Source organism: Brassica rapa, chromosome A09 (genome assembly GCF_000309985.2).
Source record: "Brassica rapa cultivar Chiifu-401-42 chromosome A09, CAAS_Brap_v3.01, whole genome shotgun sequence".
NCBI classification, from domain to species: domain Eukaryota; kingdom Viridiplantae; phylum Streptophyta; class Magnoliopsida; order Brassicales; family Brassicaceae; genus Brassica; species Brassica rapa.
This window is the reverse complement of record NC_024803.2, coordinates 31657125-31678186: the sequence shown is the minus strand read 5'-3', so window position 1 is coordinate 31678186 and position 21062 is coordinate 31657125. Positions and strand designations below refer to the sequence as shown.

The following is a 21062-nucleotide window of genomic DNA, read 5'->3' as shown; positions in this document are numbered from 1 at the left end:
CTACATTAACAAACTGTAAGAATAATTTTTTTTTGAATCGTCTATAACGTTCAAAATTTCATGACCATGGGATTGGTTTTTCCCTCTCATTTCAAGTTCATCATTCACCAAATGGACACATACATCAGCGATTTCCATCCACGAAGCAGTGGTGACAGACTGACATGACAGCAGGGTACCGCAATGCATGTGTTGAACTGATCTTCACTGTTTCCTCAAATAAATTGTGTCTATTGGGCCTCAAACTGATTTAGAAAATCTAGGCCCACTTAAGCTTCGAAACAAAACACAGTCGTTTTGTGCTGTTCGAGAAATAGCCAGATAGGTTAGGTCCAGAGAGAGCTTAAACCTACCCGAACCATTTGCTCGGAGTGTTGGTTTGTCATCTCCGTCTCTCCGATCGTCGTCGCTCAACTCCACCTGAAGAGTCTCCGAGTTTCTATTGAACGACACCCTTCAATGGCGGAATCTGTTTCTTCTCAAACTCCGTCGCTCTCGGAGGTATTCTTCTCTTGCCGATGCTCAGTTTTCAATTCTTCTTCGTTCGATCTACTGAAGAATCAGCTGATTCTCGTGTATTTAGGTAGATCTGATTCAATTCGAGAAGAAGCGGAAATTAGATATCTTTCTATCTATTCATCATTACATAAATTGGATTAGTTTTCCGACCAAAAACAGATTGGATTTTGAACAATTATTGGATTTTTTTTTTTATGTTCTGTAAGAAAATAAAACATTCTTTGCGGAATACATTGAACTACGTTTGGGGTGGAGAATGAGACAATCTTTTAAAACAGCTGATATTTTTCTTTGAAATCTGGATTTGTGGAGTGATCGTGTTAAGTCATATTCATCAATTTGTAACAAATCGAATTCGATATCTTGCAAATTCGTTATCTTTGTCTGGTGAAAACCGTTGATTCATATGGACAGCAATATCATTTGGAGAAAGAAGTGAAGCCTGTTGAAGTGGCACCAGAAGTTACTACTACTCAAGCTGAAGAGGTTGAAACCAAGGAAGATTCTCCTTCTGAGGAAGCAGTTGAAGACAAGTCTGAGTCTCCTGAAGTGCCCTCTGAAGAGGCTCCTGCTGCAGCTGAAGAAAATAATGAGGAAAACACTACTGAAGAAGTTGCCGAGGAGACTCCTGATGAGATCAAGGTATACTGTAGTAGACTATAAACTTCCGCCCTTGATGAATTGAGTTGGCTCATGTGGTGTTGTGTGTTTTTTTCTTCTTTTCAGCTTGAGACAGCTCCTGCTGATTTCCGTTTCCCGACAACAAACCAAACTAGGCATTGTTTCACACGTTACATCGAATATCACAGGTGATAAAAATCGGTGTTCTTCTCTATTTTTCCTTTTTTTTTATTCCCTAAATTTTGATATCTCTCCTCATGGCTAAGTCTTCTGATTGTTTTCAAATCTCCAGATGTGTATCTGCCAAGGGTGACGATGCTCCCGAGTGCGATAAATTTTCAAAGTTTTATCGATCTCTTTGCCCCGGCGAATGGGTATATGCTTAACTTCCTTTACTCCTTCAGTGCTTCTAGTCTTTTGGTAGATGATAACTTAAAGATGACCTTTAGTGTGTTCAGGACGTTTTTCGCTTCTCTGTTTCCTAATACAGCAAAAACTATCTTCTTGTGTGTGTTTGTAGGTTGATAGGTGGAACGAGCAAAGAGAGAATGGAACTTTCCCTGGTCCTCTTTAAGACTACTCCTGCATCTTAAGAAACATCATATATCCCCCCATCTTCCTCTTTTGCTCTTGTTACACTTCATGATGTCACCCGAATTACACTGCAGAGTTTTAATAAGATTTTACAACAACCAGCATGTCTGGTTCCTCAACATAAAATGTGAGAATCTAACACTTAAAATCTAAAAAATTTATTTACATCTTATTGTTCAATTCATGGTTTGAAGATAATGTTATTTTCCATGGATAAACTATAGACATTTTATGGATGGTGAATGATAGTTCAAAATATAAGAAAATGGTATATCATTCGTTCACCACAACTGTGTGATTTCATCTGATTCATCCATCAGAAGTGGTGGTTTTCACTATAAAATGCTGTACGTTTATAACTATAATTAACTTTGTCGTGTGAATGCCAAGAAGCAGTAGCAGATCCAACAAGCCTCTGTTAAATCCATATCTCATGTAACCATCATCTCCCTCTACTTGGGTCTCTCTGACAGAGACAGTCCGGTAATGGATTTTCGTAGAAAGACTCCTCAGAACGATGTCTCTCCAAACCCTTTGTTCCTGAAGCAGGTCCTTTCCTCCTCCTCGGTGATCCATGTCTGTATTATAACCACAGCTCCTAAAGAGTCACTACAATATGGAGATTAGTATTGTATAGAAACTGTTGGTGTGTTCCTTACCGAGTTTTGTGGATATCTATGATTCTTTCATAGACTTTCCTGTTATCGTTCTCAGCTCCTCTACCAATTCTGTCTATCAACCTCACAATGGCTTTCCTGAATCACAAATACAAACAAAATGTAAGTAACTAAAGATTCCATGACTTAACAAAAAAAAAAACACACACATCTGTCACCTGTCCGGAGTTATTGTTTTCCGGTGACCAAGATACCGGCGATGCCCTTCAACAGCTCTCGCCATGTTTCCACTATAGGATGGAATAAAAACATCGCTTTCGACGGAAACAATGTAGTCAAGTGCAGCCATTTGAGTTGAGTGGTTCATAAAAGGCTTAAGCTCTTCTTTTGTTGCCAACTTTTCCTTCATTATTATCACAAAAATGGTCAGTCTATATTCAGTCTCATTAGTAATAATAAGTTAACATCTTGAAACTATGTAGTAGTACCTTACTCATTAACATGGAGAAACGAGAGCCAAGACTGGCTAACCGAGACTCACCACCGTAAATCTCACCAGCAGCTATATATATAGGAGTGTTTGGTGCATATCCTAAAGCTTTTAGTAAAACTCCAACTTCTTTTGGAGTCAATGGGCAATTCCCTTTGAGTCTTTGTACTTTTCCATCAATGTCTTTAACTTTCCAATACGCTGTGTTCTTCCTAAGCACTCAATCTTCTTATTTGAAAAAATTACACAAACAAGTAATGTTTTCTTGTTTTGTTTTGGTTACCTTATCTTCCTTAGCTCAGCAGCTTCAGAAGCAGATAAACCGTGGTTGCAGCCGCTAAAAGCCAGCATGTCTTTCTCGTATCTCAAATGTAACGCTATGTATAGACCATAAGATCTCATCCTATCGACTAAAATCTGCAACATAACTTAACTGCTAGAGAGAAGAAGATATATATTACATGAGATGGTTATAGTAGGGAATCAATAGTTTTACTTGTCCCATTGATCTGATTTTAGTAGAGAAGCGTAGAGCCTCATAACAAGCACGGCAACGTAGCTTTTGAATATCTGGAGGTAGGCCGTTGTTTACTAGACGAGAATCGGATTTGGCAGCTCTGATCACCTGAGTAAAGGAAGAAAACATTATAATGCATAACACGTTCTTAGTGTACATAAAAATAAGTAGTTCAAGAATATGATGATCACCTTGTATTCATCCCACATGGTAGCTATCTCATTTTGGTAATATCTCAATCCTGAGTAGCTTTTGAAATGCTTAACCACTTTTGTAAGTCCATCAATACCTTTTGGTAGCTTCTTGATGACTCTTATATCTTTAGATAAAGCATTAATGAAATGGTCTTCATCAAATACATCCGAGAATTTACTGGATCAATACAAAATGAGAAACATAAAAAAAAAACATGTTAAACAAGTTCAAGAGATGTTAAGAAAAGAAAGAAAAAATGTTAACATGGGGTTAACCTAGTATCCTGCCAGAAAGATCGTTTATCGAGCTCCGGGACTACAAGTGTGGCATTTATAATACGAGCTATAGCTACCATGTCACATATCTGTAAAGTTTGTCACATAGCCATAAGTATTTTAATAGTTGCGAGTTAAGTAATACTATTACACACTTACCCCAGCACGCATCTGGTTAAGACCGCCATTCGTGTGAACAAGAAGATAACCTCTAGACTCCAGTGGAGCTGAGGAAACATATAACCAGAGAGTACGTAAACTTTTTTTTATTTTATATATGAGTCAGTTTTGGTTAAATAAGAAACCAAACCATATGATATGTGTTTCTCACATATGTAATTAGGATTGGGATTCACACAAGGGACGAAGTTGCGGTTAGGTGGATGTTTCCAAAGCTTGTCATAATCTTGTGTCCCGCTTGTAGTGTTCAACTGTCAAATCTAAAAGAGTCAGAAACACGAAAGAGTACATGATCTAGTGTTCTAAATTAATTAATATGCACTTTTAAAACACGCTCTTAAGCATAGCAGACTAGTGTCTATTTATTGACATAGACTTCTAGTTTCAAACAAACATAAAAACAAATCATAAAGATATCATGTTTAATTTTCACAGTTACAATATATTTACTTATAAGCGACTAATAAATTAGGCCGCACATAAGTTGTACCTTGGCGAAGGAAGGGCTTGTCAAGAAATGAGGTTGAGATAGCTCATGTGTATTGTTGATGTGTTCAGATGTTAATCTCTGATTCTGAATCTCATTCTCCTGAAATTCGACAAGAGTCAGCCACACATTTAAACGAAACCACATTGATTCAAAGCTTTACTTCAATCGTTTCCCGACGAGATAGGTTCCTAGTCGAGCTCGGTTCTGTAATGGAGTTTTCGTAACTGATGTGTCCTCGCTGCTGAACAAAGAATCAAATCCGGAAAACAACTTAAGATTGAACACTATTCTTGCCTCGAAACAAAACCGATCAATCTTTTTTTCTTTATAAGAAAATCGTGAGAGAGTATAGATATGTTACGGACACGAGTGGTGTATTTGCTAAGATGTAGCCTAGGGAGTCTGTTGAGAGGAGCTACGTAGATGTGTACGGTGAGAAAGCCAAGTAATGCTATTATACATATGGCACATGTTAATAGTCTGCGTATCACCACCACTACAAGCGTCTTCTTCCGTCGTCGCATTTCTCTGAGAACGATCTAAACGAAAACATTCAAGAAATAACGATTCAGAATAACCGGATCTTGATCTTATTTTTCTTCTTTTGATGGTGAGTGAATGAGGTTTCTATAACGGGAGTATATGTGTTTTGCCAAAAGAGGAAAGTAGTCAAATACATTTATGGGATCTTTCTTTCGATATTTGATTGGGTCTTGTATCCTATTTTAAAGATGTGGTAAGAAGACAAAGGGTAAGAGAAGGGTCACGTGACATTTGACCTGATCTACAGAGAGAGAGATAAGATAAGAGGTGTCTTAATGGTGAGGAGGAGACCATTTCTATATTTGTAAAAGGACAGTGTAACGTTAAATAAAAACTTATTACACGTAACCGTTGCATAAAATATCATGTAGAGGAAGGAGGACAAGAATATATTCTTTTATATTGATTCTTATTAGTGTATACAAATATATATAAACAAACCACTTAAACGAAAAATTGTCTATTCGACATATAAGTTTTACTTTTCAATGCCAAGTGACTGGTGACCATCTTCTTACCAAAAAAAAAAGTGACTGGTGACCATCTTCCATGTTCTGTCTTGGGTATACCACAATGGCTATGAGGACCAAAACTGCAACCACCACCATTACCGTAAGAAATGCTAACAAGCTTCGCATGTGCCTACAAAGAAATGGCCAATGCTGAATGTCATTAACGTAACAACATATATGTATTGAACTGGCTTGAGCAAACTTCTCTCTCTAAATAGGAAACCGTAGTTAATTAAATATCCGGTACTGTTATTTACATGAACAAAAATGTTGAAAGTTCAGAGACACTACAATTAAAACTGTACACAAATCTCTCAAGAACACTTTCTTGTATATTAGAAATTTTTTAAACAATCCTCCTAGATCTGTTTAATCCGGTTTATGCTCAGTCACACACGACTAGCGACGGACCAATTTCTAATCTCTAAACCACAGAAACTCGAGCTGAACACCCTTCGCTCGATTTCCGAAGCTGACAAGAACACACCTCTTGTTCTAGCTTTTTTCTATCTTAACGCGTAACCTAAAACACTTCTAGGTAACTTGTTAAATACACGTGAAAAGGCAATATTCTACTTCCTAAAATATCGCCAACAGAAGATCTTCCTTGCTTCGCGCCAAAGCAATATCTTCTACTTCCATCAGTTTGTGACACGTCATCACGTCGTAACAAACATACCGCACTATGTTACACACTCATCACCAAGTGTAACACAGTCTAGGCACAAACCAAACAAGCTCATAATTCTTGAGCTTACATTCTCCCCCTTTTTATCTGAATGTGACAATCTACTCAACCTGTTGCAATCAAAGCTCAACACACAAGACCACACGACTATTTTCCATATCAACCATAAGGATTAGTCTAACATCATACCACAACCTTAAGAAATTAAGGTTTTTCAAATCCATACACAAACAGAAGCAAAGAAGGAAAAGAGTACGATGCAAAGTGCAACATCAAGGTTCAGTACATGGTGCATAGAATGAAACACAACAGATTCACTCATTAGAAACTTTCACTTTCTTCACTGTCCGGTTCCACTTCATCTTCCTGCTCATTCTGTTGAGTCCGACGAGGATGCTGTGGATATTCTCCCCCTGAGTAGATGCACATTAAGATAAAAACAAAAGGTTAGAGACTCAGAAAATTTAAGAATTTCAACAAGTACTACTCCCTTACTCCTCAAGCGAATCCGAATGCTTTTAAGATCAGCTATGGTTCGCTCAATGTCAGCCAGAAGATCAGCGGCACTAGAGTTACCCCCTTGGCCTATGCCTGCCTTGATGTCCTTTACCACCAGCTTAGGATACCCGGTATACTCTTCATCATCTTCAAATGACAGCACTGTCCGTTGATAGTCAATCACTTGCTGAATCAATGTAGGGAAAATGACTCTCCGAGACCTGTCAGTGCTGATGTTAGCTGCAAAACTGATGATTTGATCATAGACCATCTGACCAAAGTCAAAGCCCCTGTGATGATGAAGCATGTAGAGAAACTTGAGTCGTTCCTGGTTCATTGACGTGTAGTTGGTGGTGGGAATCCAATTTGAGCACACCAGCTTGTAGAGGACTTGATTCGTCGGGGTCAGATACTTAGAGCTCATGGCTTCAGAACGTCGCACACGATTATCCGTCAGGAACGAGCACACTCGATCAATGTCTACTTCCAAGTAGTCAGGATCTTCTTCAAAGCCAGGGATCAAATACATAGCATTAATCAAGCTAGGCGAGAATTCAACCATAGACACACGAAGAAACACAGCAACACCATCTCCTCTATTCTCAGCCGCACCCAAATTGGCAATAAACTCTTTCACAACATTTGGATGAAACAAGTCACTATCAATCAGAGTATAGATCAACCCTGACCTAACTACCACCCGTTTCACATCGAGCAAGTTCTTGTCAGTCACATCGATCCTCTGTTGAATCACAAACTCACGTGAAGCCAATTTTTCATACCTCTCAACTGAATTGCTGGTGACAAAACGACTCGAGAACGGAGTGATGTGGGAACAAAGTAGTTCGGGGTTTTCTTGATTTCGTGCTTGGAAGATCGCACGGCTTGCTTGATAGCGTGGCTCTTTGAGTTGAAAAGCTTCAACCTCGTCGTCGGTAGATGTATATGCAGCAGGCGGAGAAGACGGTGGCGGAGTCATCTTTCGGCGTTGTTTCCGGATACGTTTGCGGGAAGATCCAGACGGACCAGAAGAGGAGAGATCCGGAATAGCTGTTTCTTTCTCAGACAATCGAGAGCTTCTTCGGGTGGGTTGCATGTTTCAATTTTGGAGAGAGAGATATGGCGAATCTCCCTTTTTTTTAAAAAGATCCGACACAACCGATGACCTAATTTCACTCAATTTAAAACATTAGTCCCCAATCAAATATCTCAGCTCAAAAACAATTAATACGCTGAGTGTGATGCAATAGAACTTATGTGTAACTCATGCATGTGACCAGGAGCATAGACTTCACTTACATTCGTAAGAGAGTTCGGGAGTCATGAGAATTTGTGATAATAGTCAGTCCGATAGACATCAATGGATATGATGCCTGCATCTCAGGGGTATAGTCACTGAAGAACGATTTTCGCCACACATCTAGCTACCAAAACATTGTTTTTATTGAAAGCAATGAGTCAACCCAAGTCTGTAGCTATTTCTCAGCCGAGTAGCTGTCACAAACGAGATTCTGCTGTGTCCATACAGTCAACCCAACTCTGTTTTCCCACTTAGCTGTATGGTCTGGAAACACACGTTAGGCTTCTTGTGTGTCTGTTTCTCCAACTCACAGACATTCTCGTTTTATTATCAACAGGTAGTCATTACACAACTCTAATTCTAGGATAGAGATGAACTCCAGAGACAAAGTGGGATAACACCCTGCTCCGAAACATGTATCCCAAGAAATTGGTACCATACCTGCCCAGTCAAGACAGTGATCGAAATCAGAGACAGAGTGGGATAACACCCTGTTCCAAAACGAGTATCTATCATTTCAGGCCTTCCTTTTCTTTTGTTTTGTTATGAGTCACGTAACTCTTCCAGAAAGTTTCACATGAGTCTTACCTTTGACCCTTTTTGCATGACTCACATTCTTTCCTTTTTTTTTTTTTTTACTACTATCTTTACTTACACAACACTCATCCTCTTATGTGTTTCCTCATTGAATCCAGGCAGTGATCAATGCATTAAACGTGAAATGGGATAACATCTCAGTTCAAGATGAGTGCCCTTCACCAGTGAACCAGAAAAGCGAGATAACAAGAATCAGGTGACAGAACTTACACAGTAGGACTTGTTGACTCAAGGTGTTAGTGAGGGGGTAGCATCGAAGCATAGAGTCTGACATTCTTACAGTGACTCTCCCCCTTTTTTTTTTACTTACTCAGAGTTCCATGATTCCCAACGCCTTTCTAAGACCCAGAAAGGTGTTGTAATCCAGTGGTTTGGTAAAGAGATCAGCAAGTTGTTTCTCTGTTGGAACATGCTCTAATATCACAATCCTCATTTCCACCAACTCTCTCACAAAGTGATGTCTTATATCCACGTGTTTAGTACGTGAATGCTGAACTGGATTTTTAGAGAGATTGATAGCACTCATATTATCACAATGAACAAGCATGGGAGAAGAGATGATACCGTAGTCAACAAGCATTTGTCGCATCCAAAGGAGTTGAGTGCAGCAGCTACCTAGTGCAATGTATTCAGCTTCTGCTGTGGATAGAGAAACACAGTTTTGTTTCTTGCTATGCCATGAGACCATGTTGTTTCCCAAGAAAAAACAACCACCTGATGTGCTGTGTCTGTCATCTAGGCAACCTGCCCAATCAGCATCACAAAAACCTGCAAGATTCACATTAGTCTCAAATGTATAATGAAGACCAAAGTCAAGAGTGCCTTTTACGTATTTGATAATACGCTTTACTGCATTCATGTGAGATTCTTTTGGTTTAGCTTGATAGCGAGCACAAATCCCCACACTGAGGCATAAATCAGGACGACTTGCCGTGAGGTAAAGGAGACTCCCAATCATGGCTCGGTAGAGTTTCTCATCAACTGGTTTCCCATCGCTATCTCTGGAAAGTTTGGTTGTTGTGCTCATAGGAGTTTTTGCAATCTTACTTGTCTGCATTCCAAATCGCTTGATGAGATTTTTGGCATAGGTACTCTGTGACACTGTGATTCCATCGGTTAGTTGTTTGATCTGCAGTCCAAGGAAATAGCTCAGTTCTCCAACCATACTCATTTCAAATTCCTTTGTCATAGTCTTCACGAAGTCGTCAACCATTTGCTTAGACGTTCCTCCGAAAATGATATCATCCACGTAAACTTGAATGATCAGCATGTCATTTCCATTTTCTCCGATGAATAGGGTCTTGTCCACACCACCTCTTTGGAAGCCAGCTTGTACCAGGAACTCCGTCAGACGGTCATACCAAGCTCGTGGAGCTTGTTTCAACCCATAGAGAGCTTTCTTGAGTTTGTAGACGTGATCCGGAAAATGTGGATCCTCAAACCCTTTTGGTTGTGTTACGTAGACTTCTTCTTGTAATACACCGTTTAGGAAAGCACTCTTGACATCCATTTGATAGAGTATGATTCTCAGATTGCACGCCATTCCAAACAGTAGTCGTATTGATTCAAGTCGTGCAACTGGAGCAAAGGTTTCATCAAAGTCTACTCCTTCGATCTGAGAGTATCCCTGTCCAACTAACCTCGATTTGTTTCGAATGACATTTCCTTCCTCATCAGTCTTGTTCTTGTGAATCCACTTGGTTCCAATAATGTTTACATTCTTTGGTCTTGGTACCAATTCCCACACTTGAAGTCGTTTAAACTGTTCAAGCTCCAGGTGCATCGATTCGGTCCAAAATTCATCATCTAATGCCTCCTGAATGTTCTTAGGCTCAATGAGCGACACAAAGCATTCCACTTCATTCATCTTCACCACGAAACATGCCAACTTTACCATCTCTTTGAAGTCGATTTGTTTCTTTCTTGTAACTCTTTCATCAAACAGTCCGCCAATTACATCTGAAGAGGAGTGGTTTTTGTGTACTTTTCCTTGATCAAGATCGACCTTGGTCATTTCAGGTTCATCGTCTCCTTCAGACTCCTCTTTCGCTTCATTCTCAGCTTCGTTTTCAGCTTGTCTTGAAGAACTTGGCGTGACACCGTCTATTGTCTGTGTTACACGAGCCTCATAGAATCCAATGCTATCGTCAAAGACTACGTTAACATTGTCACCTACAAACTTTGTACGCTGATTAAACACACGGTAGGCTGAACTGTTCACTGAGTATCCTAGAAACATCCCTACGTCACTTCTTGCTTCAAACTTTCCAAGATGTTCTTTATCATTCAGAATGTAGCACAAGCATCCAAACACATGCATATGACTCAGATTCGGTGTTTTGCCTTTGAGGATTTCATAGGGAGTAGTCTTGGTCTTTGGCTTGACATAGACCCGATTTATCACATAGCATGCAGTGTTGATTGCTTCCGCCCAGAATCCAGATGGAACACTGTTTCCACACAGCATTGCTCTAGCCATTTCTTGCAATGTCCTATTCTTTCTTTCCACGACTCCATTTTGTTGAGGAGTTCTTGGAGCGGCATACTGATGACGAATACCTTGACTGTGACAGAACTTGTCAAACTGCTCATTCTGAAACTCACCGCCATGATCGCTCTTAATCTGAATGATTCCTCCTTTGTCCTGTTTGAGCTGAAGAGCAAGGATTCTGAAACTCTCAAGGGCATCAGACTTGTTGCGTAAGAAGTCCACCCATGTATACCTGGAAAAATCATCAACCAATACAAAAATATATCGCTTACCAGCAATGCTTTCAGGAGTTATAGGACCCATGAGATCCATATGAACGAGTTCCAATATCCGTGTAGATCTGATCTCTGAAATTTGCTTGTGTTGTACCTTGACTTGCTTCCCTTGACAACATGCTCCACATACTGTCTCTGTTTGTTTCTCCAAATCAGGGACACCTCTTACAACTTCAGCATTTACGAGTCTGAAGAGTCCATTTGTGTTCATGTGACCCAGTTTCTTATGCCAGAGATCAAGTTTGGATTCAGCAGCTGCAAAACACACGTTGGAAGGTCTCCAAAGATAGCAGTTGTTTCCTGAACGAATACCTCTCAACACGACATTGTTTCTTGCGTCAACGGCACGACATTCCTTGCTGTTGAAGATAACCTCTAATCCCTCATCACAAAGTTGACTCACACTGATCAGATTTGCCTTGAGGCCCTCAACGAAGTAAACATTTGAGAGTTTAGGCACATCAGGTCTGGAGGTTATTCCAATTGCACGGATTTTACCTTGTCCACCATCTCCAAAAGTGACTTTTCCACCTCTGATGAGTTCGAGTTTCTCAAGGTAGTCTTCATTTCCAGTCATATGCTTTGAGCAACCACTGTCAAAATACCATGGAAGTTGTGTTTGTGATACTTCTTCAGCAGAGGTATAAGCAACATTACTCACGATCTCTGTGTCTACTTGCACCCGCACCAGGTTGCAAACTAGATCATGTTCTGCTTCAGTGTGTGACTTATCAGAACTGGTGTTTATCTTGGAGTGATTGTTCTCTTTGAAGTTTGGATACAGATCACGTTTGGCTATCCATACACAACCGTAAGCAGTTGGTTCGGTGAAGCACAGATTTAGCCTCCATGCTCTCTCATACTGATGTCTTCGAAAGTAACAGAATCTGGCGTTGTGTCCTTGTTTCCCACAGAAATGACATCCGTTTCCGAGTCTTCTTGGTTTTGGAAGGACATTCTTGTTTCTTTCAACAGGGACTCCTTTCTCTTGAGGTTTCTTTTCTTCATTAAGAGATTCCTTCACAAACTTCGTTTCAGTATCCTTTGAGGTAGATCCTTTATATCCCAAACCGGTGTTGAGACTTGGACACTGTCCCAATGTGAGTATGTGATCAAGAGTTGCAGTACCAGATGAGAGCATGCGAACCTTCTTGTGATTTTCAGTTAGTTGACTTTCAAGTTGCCTGCTTCGGTCAGTCTCTGCGGCTAAGAGTTTATTCAATCTTTGTATGTGTGTTTCAGCTTCCTTACGAACTCGTTCCTGTTCTGTCATAGCTCTCCTTAGTGCAAGAACTTCTTGATCTGACTCTTGGTCCATCGAGTAAGTTTTTGTCTTAGTGGTAGGCTGGTCAAGTTCCAGTATGTTGATCTGAGCTTTCATCATTGCTTTCTCCTTCAGAAGCTCGAGATTCTCATGACTGAGATCAGAGAATTTGTCAAACAGAGTCTTGTACTCAGTTTCAAGATCTTGTTCAAGATCATCATCCCCATCGCTGCCAGCATCAAATTCCTCTCCACTTTCTCGACCAACTAGAGCCATGAAGTTTAGGTGCAGCTCACCTTCTTCACTCCCGCTTTCAGATTCAGTGTCACTGAAACACACAAGCGACTTCTCTTTTTTGAGGATGCTAGGACACTCACTGCGTGTATGCCCAATTCCTTTACACTCAATACATTTTTGCTCTTTTCTCTTAGCAAGGGGACACTCGCTCCTGAAGAGCCCGTAACCTTCACACTCATGACACTTCTTTGTGTTCTTGCTAGAATCATGCTTGGAGTGCTGAGAGCTACTCCTTTCATGATCATCCTTTTGGTAGCGTCCATTGAATCTACCACCACCTTTCTCCATACGCTTGACAAACTTGTTGAAGTTTCGTGCCATTAAACTCAGGTTTTCTTCAATCTTAGTGACTCGACCATCATCCTTAGACTCAGCTGTGAAAGCAATGCTTTTCTGATTAGTAGATTGTCGGTCGGTTTTCTCAAGATCATGCACTTTCAAGATGCCTGAGAGTTGATCAAACTTCATCTCATCTGTGTCTACAGCCAGTGTAAGTACAGCTTTATAAGCTTCAAACCGGGGTGGTAAGCACCTTAGCAGTTTCTTCACCAGATCCTTTTCTTCATACTTCTTCCCAAGGACAGACGCTTCACTTGCCAGTTCACTGATCTTGCATATGAATCCATCAATCGGCTCATCGTCACTCATTCTCAGGTTTTCAAACTTAGAGGCTAGATGATCAAGACGTGTCCTTCTCACACTGGTATTCCCTTCAAAGTGATTTATGAGCGTATCCCACGCTTGCTTGGCAGATTCACATCCTTGTATGATCTTGAACTGCTCAACATCTACTGATGAGAATATGACAGTTAGAGCTTTGGAGTTGAATTTAGACGCCTTCTTCTCACCATCAGTCCACTGGTCTTTAGGCTTTGGACCTTCAGACTTATCTTCCAGGACAACGGTAGGAGCACTCCAACCATCTTCTACAGATGTCCAGGCATCTTCATCAACCCCTCTGATGATGTGTTGCATCCTTACTTTCCAGTGACCAAAGTTGGTACTGTCCAGCATGATAGGCTTATGAATGTGTAAGAGTTCCTTCATGGTGTCCATGAAATCCGCAGGATCTCAACCTGTAAGTAGTACTTGATACCACAGAGGTTTCCCGCTCTGATACCAAATGAAAGTTCAGAGACACTACAATTAGAACTGTACACAAATCTCTCAAGAACACTTTCTTGTATATTAGAAATCTTTTAAACAATCCTCCTAGATCTGTTTAATCCGGTTTATGCTCAGTCACACACGACTAGCGACGGACCAATTTCTAATCTCTAAATCACAGAAACTCGAGCTGAACACCCTTCACTCGATTTCCGAAGCTGACAAGAACACACCTCTTGTTCTAGTTTTTTTCTATCTTAACGCGTAACCTAAAACACTTCTAGGTAACTTGTTAAATACACGTGAAAAGGCAATATTCTACTTCCTAAAATATCGCCAACAGAAGATCTTCCTTGCTTCGCGCCAAAGCAATATCTTCTACTTCCATCAGTTTGTGACACGTCATCACGTCGTAACAAACATACCGCACTATGTTACACACTCATCACCAAGTGTAACACAGTCTAGGCACAAACCAAACAAGCTCATAATTCTTGAGCTTACATAGGCAAGGAGCTCTCAAGCTCAGACAGCTACTGATAGAAGAGTCCTAAAAGTCCTGGTACTACTAGGGACATTGTAATTAAACTCTCTGGTCAATGTCTCTGCATTGCATAATGCACTTTCACTAAACCAGGATAACAAGACGACATCTTAAAATTGTAACCAGCTTCATTCCCTGGTTAGTAGCTTCATTGCAATATTCTTTGGCATGGAAGAGCAAATTACCTCACCGTCCTGATCCCACCAGGCCACCACGCAAGAATGTAGTTAAAATATGATTGAGCGGCTATGTTCACATATTGTTTTCATATTTCTTCAAAATGAAACTGCTAACCTATTATATTAATATATTAATAGAATCATTTTCGGAATTGTATATTCATGTTATAGGTCTGGAAATATAGCATCTATGTTCGTTTATTGGTATAGAATTGTCAAATTACATTAAAACACACTCCCAATCGTTAAATTACCAATCCAAGTTTTAGGTATCAAATGTTGGAAATTAACAGAAAAAGGAATATGTGTGTATAAGAATAGTTTTCTTAACTTCACTGAAATAGAGCATACAAAGATCATTATATTTATACCAAAGAAAATTAGATGATGAAAACGAGATATTATTAGTGTGTATAGTTGATTTAATACGGTTAAGTGATTGTACCCGGTATAACTATAAACATGTACTAACACTTTAAAATGTAACGGTCTGTAACAGAATCAGTAACAAAAAATACATTTCCATTTTGATCTTTTTCTCCGAGCTCTCAGCTCTACTAACACGGTATCAGAGCAGTAAGGCTTGAAATCTCACTCGATTCAGTTCTTCGCTTCATTTTCGACTATCCACTATCCAAGAAGTGGATCCCAATACACTGCTACTAACCTGCAATATAGCTATAAATCTTAGAGTGGAGGAAGAATATGCCATACCAGGTAATGCAGTGATTGTTGCTCCTGAGGATGATGCAAGTGGGATTACAAAGTGAAGTTGAATGCATATGGAACTTTGGATTGGTATAAAGCACGATTAGTGGCGAAAGGTTACACGCACCAAGAGGCAGTTGGTTTCGTTGATACTTTCTCTCATGTTGCTAAGATGACCATAATAATTATATTATCAGTGGCAGCTGCAAAGCATTGGAGTCTCACTTAACTTAACATTTCGAATGCGTTTCTCATTGACGATCGTATGACACTTTCTCCGGGTTACACATCAAAAGAAGAGGAAACATTGCCTCCAAGTGCAGTCTTCATACTAAAGAAATCTCTTTATGGCTTAAAGCAGGCTTCAAAGCAATGGTTTCTAAAGTTCAGTTCTACTCTTCTATCAATAGGATTTACCTAGGCTCATACTGATCACACTCTTTTTATCAAGAAATTTAATGGGAAGTACATAGCTGGTCTAGTCTACGTTGATGACATTATCATTGTGAGTAATGATGATAATGAAGTCGATCAAATTAATTAAAGAAATTCTTTGAGAGGTGTTCAAGCTAAGATACCTTGTTCCTCTGAAACTCTTCCTTGGTTTGGAGATTGCATTTCTCGCAAAAGGATATATATCTGTTAACGCAAATATGTTCTTGAGTTGCTAGAAGAAACATGAAAAAATGGCATATAAGCCATCATCTATACCAATGGATCTGAGTGTTAAAATCTTTTATGATCCAACAGAACCACTTATTGATGATCAAAGTGTTTATCGAAGACTGGTTGGATGACTTATATACCTCACAATTACACGTACAGATATAACTTTGTTTGTCAGTTTTCTGCGAATCCACATAGTATTCATCTTCAAGCTGCATACAAAGTGCTTCATTACCTTAAAGGAACTATTGGTCTTAGTTCAAGCTGCATACAAAGTGCTTCTATTCTGCACTCTGATCTGATTCTCAAAACATACACTGATGCAGATTGGAGATCTTGCTTAGATACAAGATGTTCTACATCCGGCTTATGTATGTTTCTTGGTTCAACTCTCATCTCATGGAAATCTAAGAAGCAAGACGTTGTCTCTCATTCCTCAGCTGAATCATAGTATAGAACAATGTCCGTTGCGGTTAAAGGGGTCATTTGGATAGTGAATCTTCTTGGGGAGTTACAGGCCCCACAACCTAAAGTTTTTGGTTTCTTATGTGGCTTTACAACGGCTATATACATTGGTAACAATTTAGTTTTTCACGAAACATGTTGAATTGGATTGTCATCAAGTTTGAGGATTTTGAGTGGTTTGATCAAGACTCTACACGTTGGGATATCTACTCAACTGGCTGATGTTTAAACCAAACCTCTCTTTCCTTCTAAGTTTAATGCACTTGTAAGCAAAATGTCTTTACATTCCATTTACTCGCCATTTTGAAGAGGAATATTAGTGTGTATAGTTTGGTTTCATACAGTCAAGCGATTGTACTCGATATAACTGTAAACGGATACTAACACTATAAAGTGTAACGGCATGTAACAGAATCAATAGCATAAAATACATTTACATTTCGATTTTCTTCTCCGAGATCTCAGCTCTACTAACAGTAACAGATATCAACAAAATAAATTGTGTAGTACAGAATAGTCAATAGGATATCTGTTCGTTTTGAGATCGTACGGAGAGAATAGTCGTGACGTCACATGGGAGATAGGAAGAAAGAGAAGAGAGAATGTTCGTGGAAAACGGCTGGGTAGATATCCATCACTACTTCTCAGACATGAACTGACCACTTCAGTTGTACATCTTCTGTTTGTACAACCCACCCACGCATTTCCTCCTAACTCTCTCTTTTAACATTTAGCCACCTACTCCACGTTCTCTTGTCTTCTTATAGTATTATTTTGAACATTATCATTAACTAGTCATTAGTGATTACACGTACTCGTATTAATTACCACAACTCATAGTCAACGTAACAAGCAAGTTTTCATGGCAGATATCGTGAGCTGTGATTAAAGCTTTTAAGAGTCCCAAGGTTACTTTACACATACAGTACTGGATTTCTTGAAATTACCAAATAGCCGTTTTATAATGTACTGTAGATTTGCAAATGATTTACTAGTTTTACAAATATTAAAAGTTTACATTGTTTGGCTAAAGTTTTTACTGAATGCATTTTTCTGAAGATATAGCTTTGATTGGATTACTATTTCGTCGTAAAAGGAATAAATAAAAATTTAATTACATTTCTGTAATATGTATTGTGATGGTACGGCTTAGGCTAGTTAGCAAACCTGGATAGATGATGAAGCACACAACACGTCTCTCTCTCTCTCTCTCTCTCTCTCTCTCTCTCTCTCTCTCTCTCTCTCTCTCTCTCTCTCTCTCTCTCTCTCTCTCTCTCTCTCTCTCTCTCTCTCTCTCTCTCTCTCTCTCTCTCTCTCTCTCTCTCTCAACTGGTCATGTCATGTGCCAACCAATCACAGCTTTAATTTTCATTGGTTTTCTGTATACTAGCTCTCACATGAAGGCCACTGCAAATTAATCACATTCTAAGTAAAATTCAAGAATTAAAAATATAATGTATTCTACATTTCAACGCAATGCACATAGTTCTGACATAGATCTTTCCACTTTGTAATCGACATATATAAATTTAATTATTTGTTAAGAACTTATTTTTGTCAAAAGTTTGTTGAGATCTTCATATGCTAATATCACTCTGTATTTCCGGGATTGAAAAACAAAGTTCAAACAAATAAAAAAAATATAAACCAAAATATGGTAAATAATAATTACAGAAATAATCTAGAGAGGAAATTTTGTTTCTTGGGATGCTTCTTCTTTTTCTTATTAACTACGATCTCACTGTATCGATGTTGCAGAGGAGACAAACAAGAAGATACCGAAGAGTAATAAGAAGAGATAGCCGTCGAAGAATAGTCTGATTCTGATTCTGAAGAAGCCGAGGAACAAGACGATAACGTTTTAGCCACGTTTTTTGAAGAAGACGAGGTCATGTTTGAGCTATAGTCATAGAAATCGAGAGACAACTTGGAGAGGCTCTCATTAAGACAGAGGGAACATATTCCAGGAGATTGTCTGTGCTTGGGATGTTTCTTGCATGAGTAGTTGTTGTCTGAAGAAGACTCTGATCTCTTCAACGTAAGATTCTTGTGTTTAGAATCTGTTGTTGTTCGTAATGATCTTCTGTTTCTGCTGCTGTTGAGGAAAACGTTAGCCATTGTTACTGGTGGTGACCTAATGTGTATTTTTATTTCTTCTTCTTCTCGCCGTCGTCACCTCTATTGTTTGTGTTTATTTATAGAAGCGCTTGCAAGCTGGTTATGATCTCTATATGATGTTTCCGAGATATTTCTTTTTCTATTTATTATTAATATTTTCCTAAAAAGCCAAAAAAACAGTGGTCACTGGTTCATATATTTACCTTATTTTATTCTAATAGTATAATGTACTTTTTGAAGTGGTTAAGCAAAAGACAATTAATTTGTAATAAGAAAGAAAATACTGGCTTACACACTATCGACCAAAATACGTGATATATCAGTGTCTTGATCAATCTACGTAGAAACAATTCTTATTTTTTAACCAAACCAACATATCGAAGTCCAGGATGATTTTTGATACGTGTACGAAATTTATAATTTTCAATTTTCTTAGAATGTTAGCAATGGCCAATGTATACACCAGTAAAAGACCTTAAACCCGAGCTATTTGATCTCTAATCCACAGAAATAGCCTTTAGAAATCCGTCATATGGTCAGTGGTCACCATCTCTTGGTTAAAAACACAACGCAAACGATATTGTTAGTTGTTGCGTTGGTTCGTAAAGAGATCTTGAGTGGTTACAATGTTTATATTTAGATGGACGGTTTAGATGTAGGATAGATCCAGTGGAATCCACCTAATTAGGTGAGACGGTGGATCTGATGCTTTAGGGAGCATCATACTCAGAAGATGCTCAGACACATGACAATCTTGTTATTCTTTTGTGTTTAAATTCGGTATTTTTTTAAAAAATAAAATTAAGACAAACCATGCTACTGCTACATGTATATATCAAGATTCATTTAGGTAACCAACACACATACAACAAATTTTCAACTAAGACAAATCCAAGGCATAAAACAAACGGCCCAAGTCACAATCATAACCCATACTGGAGAAGACACGGCCCAACCACCACAAGGAATAGCCTGTGTGGTTGCGGGAACGTAACCACCACCTCCGGTGAGAGGGGTTGGTGTGGTGGTGCTACCACCTCCGGTTAAAGGGGTAGGCGTGGTGGTGCCACCACCTACATTAGTTGAAGAGGCGACGGTGACTGCTAGCTTCATACCGGTGGAACAATGGCCGGGGATTCCACATATGAAGTAGCGAGGACCAGTGGTCTTCAGATCTATGGTCGTTGTTCCGCTGCTGTCCGATGTAATGGAGTTCCCTAAAGTACAGCTCTTGTAGTCATTCTCGCTCACTTCGTCCACCGTGTGACCCGCACTATAGCTAAACACTGAGTAACACAAATGTTGCAATATCATCAGTGTTGTCCATTACTAATGTGAATCCATATTATATAAACCGGCGGTGTATACTTGTTTTTCAAGTATTTTTAGGTTTACATGTTCATTCGACATAAAGAAAACCACTGTGTCCTCATATTCATTTTATCACCTCAATAAAATGAGCTTATTTCCGGATAAGGATTTATCTTAAGCTTTTGTTTACTAATTAAAATTTCATCTCAATCTAATAAAACATACATACGTAAAAAAGGGTTAAATATATATGAATCAAAATAAGTCTCGAGAGAGTTAAGAAATGAATATACATACGTAAAGAAAAATAGTTAAGTAACTATGATTCCAAAAAAGTCTCGAGGGAGTTAAGAAATGAGTCACCGATGGTATCGCCGACGGAAAGAGTATTTCCGGTGGCAAGCGGAGTGTAGTCGGTGCCAAGGGACCAGTTCACTGTAAGAGTGGCGGATGTGGCCGCTGAAATCAGACAGAATAAGATGAGGACAAGGCAACGAAATGTGCTCATATTGTTTTCTAGTATTTGTTAAAAATAAGGGAATACTATTTTATGACTACCTCATGTAAATTGTGCATATATATAGAGAGTGGATATGTTTTGTTGAAGTTAACTTGTCGAATAAGTTTATTACTTCATCGTTTCATTATAGATGAAGTTTTGATTATTTGTACACATATTAAGAAATTATTTTTTCTAAACAAAAAATTATTAAAATATAATTTAAAACTAATTTATTTAATTATAAAGAAAATAATAAAAACACAATTCGTTACACAGTTTTTGATAAAATTAAAGTTACCTAAATATGTGAAAACATCATCTATTGTAAAATAAAAATAATCAGCTAAAATATCTTCTATATTGAAACAGACAAAGTATTACTAACGTTTTGGACTTTTGGACATCCTGGAAAAAGATTTTGTTTCGTCCTCTCCTGTGACTTATTGTATTATTAATCATTACCCAACTCAATTATTTATCAATAAGGTGAGGAGTCTTA

At 38.8% G+C, this 21062-nt stretch overlaps 5 protein-coding genes across 6 annotated transcripts; 1 reads left to right on the top strand and 4 right to left on the bottom strand.

Annotated features, from left to right (window-relative positions):
- Window positions 1-251: 251 nt before the first annotated feature.
- Window positions 252-1930, top strand: LOC103869050 (cytochrome c oxidase subunit 6b-1). Its single transcript, XM_009147092.2, has 5 exons — window positions 252-501; window positions 934-1161; window positions 1246-1328; window positions 1433-1514; window positions 1661-1930. Exons 1-5 carry the CDS (start codon window positions 460-462, stop codon window positions 1712-1714), a joined length of 489 nt encoding a protein of 162 aa, XP_009145340.1. The 5' UTR covers window positions 252-459; the 3' UTR covers window positions 1715-1930.
- LOC103869049 (O-fucosyltransferase 7) lies at window positions 1923-5973 on the bottom strand. 2 transcript variants are annotated; one of them, XM_018659052.2, is made up of 13 exons: window positions 4864-5947; window positions 4659-4739; window positions 4499-4597; window positions 4160-4259; window positions 3988-4055; window positions 3829-3917; window positions 3550-3730; window positions 3338-3466; window positions 3125-3258; window positions 2840-3053; window positions 2570-2754; window positions 2394-2489; window positions 1923-2312 (listed from the first exon to the last, which is right to left on the bottom strand). In XM_018659052.2, the coding sequence occupies exons 1-13, from the start codon at window positions 5020-5022 to the stop codon at window positions 2177-2179; spliced, it is 1671 nt and encodes a 556-aa protein (XP_018514568.1). In that variant the 5' UTR covers window positions 5023-5947; the 3' UTR covers window positions 1923-2176. The 2 variants fall into 2 exon arrangements, with proteins under 2 accessions (XP_018514568.1, XP_033136991.1); XM_033281100.1 differs by having other exon boundaries at window positions 2177-2312; window positions 4659-4736; window positions 4864-5973.
- Window positions 5974-6555: 582 nt separating this feature from the next.
- LOC117127814 lies at window positions 6556-7835 on the bottom strand. Its single transcript, XM_033278485.1, has 2 exons — window positions 6726-7835; window positions 6556-6654 (listed from the first exon to the last, which is right to left on the bottom strand). The coding sequence occupies exons 1-2, from the start codon at window positions 7833-7835 to the stop codon at window positions 6556-6558; spliced, it is 1209 nt and encodes a 402-aa protein (XP_033134376.1).
- A 10365-nt stretch (window positions 7836-18200) lies between these two features.
- On the bottom strand, window positions 18201-18814 carry LOC103847808. The gene has a single exon (XM_009124873.3). The coding sequence runs from the start codon at window positions 18748-18750 to the stop codon at window positions 18301-18303; it is 450 nt and encodes a 149-aa protein (XP_009123121.1). The 5' UTR covers window positions 18751-18814; the 3' UTR covers window positions 18201-18300.
- Window positions 18815-19551: 737 nt separating this feature from the next.
- On the bottom strand, window positions 19552-20621 carry LOC103847807 (blue copper protein). The gene is made up of 2 exons (XM_009124872.3): window positions 20425-20621; window positions 19552-20036 (listed from the first exon to the last, which is right to left on the bottom strand). The coding sequence occupies exons 1-2, from the start codon at window positions 20567-20569 to the stop codon at window positions 19627-19629; spliced, it is 555 nt and encodes a 184-aa protein (XP_009123120.1). The 5' UTR covers window positions 20570-20621; the 3' UTR covers window positions 19552-19626.
- Between the last annotated feature and the right edge of the window lie 441 nt (window positions 20622-21062).